The 8,918-nt window shown below is 35.3% G+C and overlaps 1 protein-coding gene across 1 annotated transcript; it reads left to right on the top strand.

The window, feature by feature from the left end:
* The first annotated feature begins 3,820 nt into the window (after positions 1 to 3,820).
* LOC110691025 (proline-rich receptor-like protein kinase PERK1) lies at positions 3,821 to 8,383 on the top strand. Its single transcript, XM_021867961.1, has 8 exons — positions 3,821 to 4,653; positions 5,015 to 5,569; positions 5,731 to 5,817; positions 5,911 to 5,981; positions 6,196 to 6,272; positions 6,475 to 6,622; positions 6,757 to 6,918; positions 7,728 to 8,383. Exons 1-8 carry the CDS (start codon positions 3,999 to 4,001, stop codon positions 8,097 to 8,099), a joined length of 2,127 nt encoding a protein of 708 aa, XP_021723653.1. The 5' UTR covers positions 3,821 to 3,998; the 3' UTR covers positions 8,100 to 8,383.
* Positions 8,384 to 8,918: the final 535 nt, after the last annotated feature.

The following is an 8,918-nucleotide window of genomic DNA, read 5'->3' as shown; positions in this document are numbered from 1 at the left end:
TTTAGAGTCTAGTAATAATTGAATGAAATTTGTATTAAAATTATTGATTAATTGCATACAAGGCTATATATTATGATCTCCATAGGAGATTTATGTGAGTCACACAAATCCTCCATGATCTATCCAAATGTAATTTTACACCCTCTTGAATTATCTCATTCACGTATATAATTTTACCCCTCTCGCTATTGGTGTGATGATTAAGGAACTATTGTATAATAATAATAATAATAATAATAATAATAATAATAATAATAATAGGAACTTTGATCCATATATCATTATTATCAGAATATGATATAATCATATATCTCTTTAAATAACATCGTTATTTTGTTTAATTTCTAGCCATCATCATTGAATATTGGCCAATTGTGGTTTATTGCCTACCTATAAATCAAAAGAAACATAAAAGGGGTCCATTGTCCATGTTAGGCTCTATTCTAATTGGAACCTTTCTTTGAACTTGGAAGGCAGGCTATAATTGAATAATACTACTATTGTACTATTTTCATAAAGTTTAATTAAGGACTAACCAGCCTGTTTTAAGGCATGCATGTTTACATTTTACTAATTTTCCCTTACATTTAATGTGGCAGCAGAACCATAATATAAAAGTAATGATAAAACCAAGATTTGTTTTAAGATTGCAACAATAATAATAAATTAAATTCTTCTATATTTTGACTAGTGGATAAGAGTAAAGAATGATCTATTATATTAAGAAGCATTATTTTATACGTAGTGAGTATTAGATTTAATAGACTATTTCCCTTGCATTAAAAAAAATATGAATAAAATGAAATGATAGACCTTTCCCAAAATTATTTAAGTACAATTTTTATTTTGCATGGTTCTTCAATTTGGTCTAACCATTTGTAATTCCGAGTTGAAATTTTCTCCATTTATCTTATGCACATTATAAGGACTATGATGATTAATTGATTAAATTTTAAACTAATATATGCATGCATGCAAATTGGGAACAAAGTAAATAAAAGTACGAGTAATATTGACCATAACGAGGGAAGCAGGCATGCATATGCTATTCCTCACTACCTCTTATTGAAAATGGCTTGAATACTTTTTTTTTTTTTTTTAAATGGCTTGAATACTTAAACATAATAGTTTGCAATTAGAGATATGAGATAAACTTAAACATAATTAGAAATTTATGTACAACTTTTGAAGCAGGATTAGCGGTTTGTTACGAGTCGTTGATACTTAAAATAAGTACAAAGTTTTTGTAAGACTTGCATTCTAACGAAAGTTGACAATGTTTATACAAATGTGCCAACTTTCAATTTTTTTTAAGTTGTGCTAAAGTTAAAGCATCAACTATATACTATCTCGGTTAATTATTATGTGCAATCTGTGAGACATAAAATATTCTTTTGTTGCACATAATAATTAACGGAATTAGTATATATATATATTAACCTAGTTATATTTACGCATGTTAGTATACCCTATTAATACACAATTTTACATTGCTCCCCATATATAAAATGTTTAGATGAGACCACACAATTCAAAAATCTACATCAATGGTGTGTAGTAGTGTAGATGATAGACCACACAATTGGTACAAAAACCTATATATGGAGGAAATATTGGAATATTATGATATTGTAATAACGTTGTACTACGAAAAACACTTAGCACTAGGCACACGTCAAATTAGCTAGGAAACACTAAGAATTACAATCTAATACTATAATTATATAATTAAGTACATAATTATAATAATATTTTATAAAATCAAATTAGAATATGTTTAGTGAGTTTTATATGCATAAAAAGCTGCTCTTCAATTCTAAAAAGCTTGACCAAACACTTTACGCACCAAAATGTATGAGATTAAATTAGCTGTTTATTTATCCAGCTGTTAGTTGCCGGATCTTGGCTTTGCTTTACTTAACCACCACTGCTAGACTAGCTAACAATAAGCCAGCCATAGGCCAACGGAAACATGAATTGCTAATTTATATTTTATGGCTAAAAAATCATAACCTATAGTTTTGTTTTTCTAACCTAACTTTTGACCTTAATTACTAAATAAATAATGTTAATAAGCGTTACTTTCATAGAGCAATATATTTCTTGTATCATCATGTTCGTCTTTTAGTGAAAGATCCATGATCCATCCACTCCCTAAGCTAGCTGGGTAGCACCGCAATTTATTGGTTTTGAAAATCTTTGTGTTAGTATATTAGTTGAAATGTAATGTACCAACACGTATCATTTCCACTGGTTTAATTTTCTTAGTAGAGTGATTGAGCAACTATAAATGTTACAGTGTAGGTAGAAAATATTTTATACAAATAGACAATATTATTATTGTATTATTTAAATAGTACGAAGTATAAAATGAATAAAATAGGTTGAGGAATATAAATACTTATGTTTAAAACAACAAATCAGCGGCTAGTATTTATCATAATTTCTTTTATGACTTTTGCGGTTGTGAAATTTACACAAGGAAATAAATATAGGAGATATATATTGGATGCATAGATGATGCTAGGAATAGTATAAATGTAGGAGTATCCAAAATTTGGCAAAGTGTTCATGTACGTTGAATTTAAATGAATTCTACTTGAAGCTTTTGTTGTCGTTCATATTTGGTATATGTGCTAAGGTGCTATCTATGTTGCTAGCTATCGGCATAACTTTAAGGGGAAATGGAGGGTTAAGCTATGATAGCATCAACCTCCATTAAGTGCCCACTTCGAGGGAAAGTGGTATATCTTTTTTGTATAGGATTCCAAGTGTTTTCGCATCATAATTTTATTCATGTAGTATTTTCAAGCAAGCAAGCGGCCATAGTAAAAGAGTTAGCACAAATTATAAGATTTTAGAAAAAATTAGGGGAGAACTTAAGCGAGCTAATATAATAAGAGTTAATAAGTTCATAAAATAAGATGATACAAGATAAGAAGTTAATAAGTTTTGTTAAAGTCTAATAAAGTTCAATGTTTAATAAAATAAGGATTGATAAGTTTAGACAAGATAAGATAAAAATAATGAGTTCAAATAAATTCAAAACTAATAAGTTGTATAATAAGATGGGATTAATGAATAAAAAAAATACCTAAATTAGATAAAAATATAGTTTGATTCAATAAATGTATATGTTATGGCTTAATTAGAAGGAACTAAACAAATAACAATCACAAATTTCACAATACAATGCTTTATTCTTTCTCATTCAAGATTTCTCAAATCATAACGTAACTTCTGACACGTACGAAAGACTTGAAATTACCATAAACAAACAAGCAGTTAAATGTACATTTGATATTTTATTATTAATGAAAAGCATACTCGTACTTCTATTCGTTAGTTATCTCCATGCCCACTCATAATGAATTATGGAACTACACAAAACAATAATTTTATGGGAGTCACGTGTATATTGTACACACCTTAATAAGAACTCCGTTATAAATTTAAGAATGACTTAATTACAAAAGAACAATAGCAAATGAAATGCACCATACATATAGCAATTAAGCATTGGCTTTGGCTTAAATTAATTACACACCTTACAATATCACCAACACTCTAGTATGAAATGGATCCATGAATTATAACACCGGATAAGGTAACACAAATAAATCAAAGAAAGAAAAGATCATCAAATAAATAAAATGAAGAAAATTTCCACTTAAACGCGTTGAATAATGAGAAACAAAAAAACACGGCAGTACAACTATTATTACCACATCCATAATCAACAAACAAATTAGCCTAAACTACGACCATATTTATTCATTACTCGTAGAGTGAAAACTGGAAAATATATGCGTGGGCCATTCGTGTGGGTCCCACATCTTATTCATTTTCTCTCTCCTCCCATGTGCTGTGTGAAAAACCCTCCCCACCCTCTCTCTCTCTAAAAGCAACACACTCAGCAACTTTAACTCTGAAATTCTCATTTTCTCTCTCTTCTTCCACTTTTTTCTCTCTCTACTTAGCTCTTGTTTTCTTCTACAATGTCGTCGCCGGCGCCGGCGACGTCTCCTCCGGCGACTAACACCACTACTCCTCCTCCGGCACCTTCCACTACTCCACCACCAACCGCTGCTCCTCCTACTACTACGCCTACCCCTTCTCCTCCTGCTCCTCCGCCGTCTACTCCGGCGACTTCTCCTCCTCCTACATCGCCGTCAACTCCGGCGAGTTCTCCTCCTACATCGCCGTCTACTCCGGCGACTTCTCCTCCTCCTACGACGTCGTCTCCTGCTCCTCCTACTGTTACCCCTTCACCCCCTGCTCCCCCCGGTGAAACCCCTTCTCCTCCTTCACCTCCTTCCGGCGGTGGCGGTGGAGGTGGAAGGTCGTCTCCTACTACGCCTTCTGGTGGTGGGTCACCTTCACCTCCTTCGCGGTCTTCTGGGTCGGGATCAATTCCTTCGTCGGGCTCATCACCGGGCTCAAGTTCGGGTTCGGGTTCGGGTTCAGGTGGGAGTAATGGGATATCGACGGGGACTGTAGTAGGGATAGCAATTGCAGGTGTTGTAGTACTGGTGATTTTGAGTATAATTTGTGTGTGTTGTGCTAAAAAGAAGAAGAAGAGAAGAAGAGATGAATATGGTGGTGAAGGTTATTATATTCCTCCTCCACCTCCTCATACCATTGGTCCTAAAGGTATAATTTCTTTGATTTCTTGATTTGTTTTGTATAATTTGATTTATGAAATTATGTTTGGTTGAATTCTTTGATTGGATCTTTTGATGAACATTTCTATTTTGGGTGTAATTTGGATTTAATTCATTTGATTTTGAAGGGTGTTTCTTTGGTTTTTGATTTGGGGAATATGGTAATGTTGTAGATTGGATTAGATCTGGATGTATTGATTTTGAGTGTTTTTTACATAATTTGAATTTGAGTGTTTGTATTTAAATGCATGTTTATTGATTTTTCCTAGATTAAGTTTAATGATTTGGTATGATCTTTTGGTGCATTTATGGTGTTGTTTTTGATTGTGATGCTGTGTTTTTAATGTTAGATGGTCCATATGCTGTTCAAGCACAGCAGTGGCAGCAGAATTATCCTCCACCAGTTGAGCATTATCAGGTGCCGAAACCCCCTCCACCTCCTGCTGCCCCACAACGGCCTCCTAGACCTCCTTCCCCCCAACCCCCACCGCCGCCACCACCTGCTCCGTTTATGAGTAGTGGTGGAGGTTCAGGATCCAGCTTTGGGTCTGAAAACCCGCTTCCACCGCCTTCCCCTGGACTTTCGCTGGGGTTTGTAAAGAGTCCCTTCTCTTATGAGGAATTGGCAATGGCTACTAATGGATTCTCCGAGGACAACCTCCTGGGCCAAGGTGGTTTTGGGTATGTCCACAAGGGTATCCTTCCTAATGGTAAGGAAGTTGCTGTTAAGTCTCTTAAAGCTGGTAGTGGACAGGGAGAGCGCGAGTTCCAGGCAGAAGTTGAAATCATCAGCCGTGTCCATCACAAACATCTTGTTTCTTTGGTTGGATATTGCATTACTGGTGCACATAGGTTGCTGGTTTACGAGTTTGTTCCAAACGGCACCATGGAGTTCCATCTTCATGGTAAGCTTATTTCCTTTAGTTCTTTGCTTTAATATGTGTCTGCATTGTCTGTCTTTAATTGCACTCACTGCCAGCATTGGTATAACACTTCTTTTGGCTTCTATGCTTATAATTAATGATTGGCATTGATCTGATTGAATTTTCAAATTGTCTCATTGCAGGTAAAGGACAGCCTACCATGGAATGGCCTACAAGACTGAGGATTGCCCTTGGAGCTGCAAAAGGGTTGGCATATTTGCACGAGGATTGTGAGTTATCTTGTATTACTAGCTTTTTCCTTATGTACCAGTGTTGACAGTCAACTACAAAGTTTATTGATTCTATGCTGTCTGTTTCTGTAGGCCATCCGAAAATTATTCATCGGGACATTAAAGCTGCTAATATTCTTCTAGATAACAAGTTCGAGGCAATGGTGAGTTTGCATTATCAATATTTTATTTGGCCATTGAGTAATTGATTAATACTCTCTTCTCCGAGCTTTAGCATAACCAGTAGGTCAGGAGTCACTACAAAGCTCACTCGATTTTGTCCTCCTTGGACAAACTTCTGCAATTTAATCATTGATTTTTATTTAAATTTTTGTTATCACGAATTTTACTTATTTGATCTTGCTTTCATTTATTCAGGTTGCAGATTTTGGACTGGCAAAGTTGTCTTCAGATGTTAATACTCATATATCCACTCGTGTGATGGGGACCTTTGGGTATGTTTAATACTTTTATCCTTTGCATGTTCTGCTCTTTGTATACCGTAATACCACTTCTAATAAGTTATTTGAAGATGGAATATTGCATGCACAATTCCTTTCATATCCTTGTGCATCTATTTGTAATAAAAATTGACTTGTCGTTGCATCAAGTTGGAACAAGTGCTTACTGAGTTTCTTTTATGTATGTCATTTCCAGATACCTGGCCCCTGAGTACGCTTCAAGTGGGAAACTTACTGATAAATCTGATGTGTTTTCCTTTGGAGTAATGCTTCTGGAATTGATTACTGGGCGACGGCCTGTTGACCCAACAAATGCTTACATGGATGACAGTTTAGTTGATTGGGTATGCAGTTTCTCCATACATTGAGCTTCTTACTGGATTCATCTTGTTGCCTATGAAATTGTTGTTTTTTCAAATCAACCTGACAATTGATGAGATAAATCAGAGAAGTAATAAGCCTTATATGTTGTCTGCAGGCAAGACCTTTGCTGACAAGAGCTCTGGAAGAAAATAACTTTGATTCTCTTGTTGATCCGCGTCTGCAAAACAATTTTAACCCCAATGAAATGGCCCGCATGGTCGCCTGTGCTGCTGCTTCTGTCCGTCACTCGGCACGACGCCGACCTCGAATGAGCCAGGTAAACAGATAATACTATTCAACGGAAGGCAATTAAATTTGATATGCAAAGTTTTGAGAAGCTGTGCATTTTATATAAATAGACTTGTTAAAAAATCAGGAACTAAAGGCAATTAACGAGATTGCTGAATTTGTGACCTAATCTTCAATTCAAATTGTTTAGGAGATGAATTCTAGAGAGCTTTATGTTAGATTAGTTGTTAAACTTTTTAGGAGATGATTCCTTATTGACCTAACCTAGGAACATATCCCAGATCTGTCGTTTAATTTACTAACACCCACAACTTGCGACCTGGTATTGCCGCCAAGTGCTTACATGCAATACATTACGCCTTTGCGTTATTTATTGATTAATACTGGCAATGAAAATTTTAAAATTCACAAATTCTGTGAACTTGACATTTGGGCAAGTTTATGGATTACTTGGTATTCTAGACAGGCAGACAGCAGCTCTCCACCTTTCCAAAAGGGGATAATAACATGAGTAATCCCCAAGGACAAAGACTTCTAGAGTGCATTTGATGATTTGGTAGACTTTTAGCATTGCTTAATGTCTGTGGATTGTGAATATGAATGATTCATGACAGTTGCTTGTAGAGTTTGTACTGAATGGGCTTGAAAGTGATCTGTTGGCATTATTAATTGGCATTTCGTAAGCAATACCATACATTTACTGGGCTTCTTGTTTCATATACTTAGTTCTATCATGATTTTTTTCAAAAAAAAAAAAAAAAATGGGCTCGTTCTTTTTCCTCGTAAAAAGTAGGGTATGTTGATTCTGATTTATAATCTTTACCTGACAATGAGCAGGTTGTTAGAGCTTTGGAAGGAGAAGTGTCTCTATCCGATCTAAATGAAGGAATAAGACCTGGACATAGTTCAATCTACAGCTCCTACGGAAGCTCAGATTATGATACCTCCCAATACAAAGATGACATGAAGAAATTCAGACAGATGGCTCTTCAAAGCACAGAGTATGGCAGCAGTGAGTATGGTGGGACAACTAGCGAGTATGGCATGTACCCGTCTGGTTCAAGTAGTGAAGCCCAAAGTCGTCAAACAACCCGAGAGATGAAAGGAGATAGTAAAGGTTTCAGCGAAGGCCAAAGCCGCCAAACTACTCGAGAGATGGAGATGGGAAAGATGAAAGGAGATAGTAGAGGTTTTAGTGGAAGCTCTTGATGCAAAGATTCTTGCATCATTGCTTCCTGTAAAGAAAGACCCTGATGTGAAAAGGAAAATTAATTGTTTTATATATTAGATTGCGAGTGACGTGATTCTAACACAATTTTTTCGTTTTTTTTGGCATTCTTTTACCTTGCAGTGGAATGACTGGTTTTCACCTCAATGTATTTACTATTGCTTTCACAGAGAGATAACATACTACATATTGGGCAATTCTTTTGTATAATGATTTTGGTTTTGTTGAGCTCAATTGTGAATATTACTAAGACATCTTCATATGACATTGTTTCAAACTTCAATGGTCAATGTATCAATCATGAACCCTGTGCGAAGTTACATTAAACGTAGATAATACAAACGAACTTTGATCTCAAGTTTTGGATACCATCCAAGACAGACCTAAGCTTTGACCAAGTGCCTTGAGGCCATTAACACAGTTACATAACTTACATTCACATTGAGTCGTATTCTCATAGAAATTTGTTGCCTTAGCCTTAACATCGATCTTGGGATTCATGTGCAAGTGTTTTAGTTACAACAGTTTGACTAATGGAGGAAGTAAATGATACCTTGAAGACTATGTCGACTTGTACTGGGCAAAATTCTTACAACTTTAAAAGATCATACTCCTTAAATCATTGAACCAAAGGCCATACCTTAAAGTGGACTACTTCAGTTTTATAAACATTGATGGTGGTTTTGTAGTCTAGAGTTCTAGACCATGGGGTTGGGTTTATTGAGCGAACTGCCTACGCCTTATACAGCAATGGTTAATTGTTATCATTAGCCCATCAATTTTAGTTAAACATACCTCAT

Source organism: Chenopodium quinoa, unplaced genomic scaffold (assembly GCF_001683475.1).
Source record: "Chenopodium quinoa cultivar QQ74 unplaced genomic scaffold, ASM168347v1, whole genome shotgun sequence".
Taxonomy (NCBI): Eukaryota; Viridiplantae; Streptophyta; class Magnoliopsida; order Caryophyllales; family Amaranthaceae; genus Chenopodium; species Chenopodium quinoa.
This window is presented reverse-complemented; position numbering and strand designations above follow the sequence as displayed.

What these genes read in the sequence shown, in the direction of transcription:
- LOC110691025 (XM_021867961.1), top strand. Translation starts at nt 3,999, where the DNA reads ATGTCGTCGCCGGCGCCGGCGACGTCTCCTCCGGCGACTAACACCACT. An exon ending in GGCATATTTGCACGAGGATT is followed by an intron (nt 5,818 to 5,910) that starts GTGAGTTATCTT and finishes CTGTTTCTGTAG; the next exon opens with GCCATCCGAAAATTATTCAT. An exon ending in GCCGACCTCGAATGAGCCAG is followed by an intron (nt 6,919 to 7,727) that starts GTAAACAGATAA and finishes GACAATGAGCAG; the next exon opens with GTTGTTAGAGCTTTGGAAGG.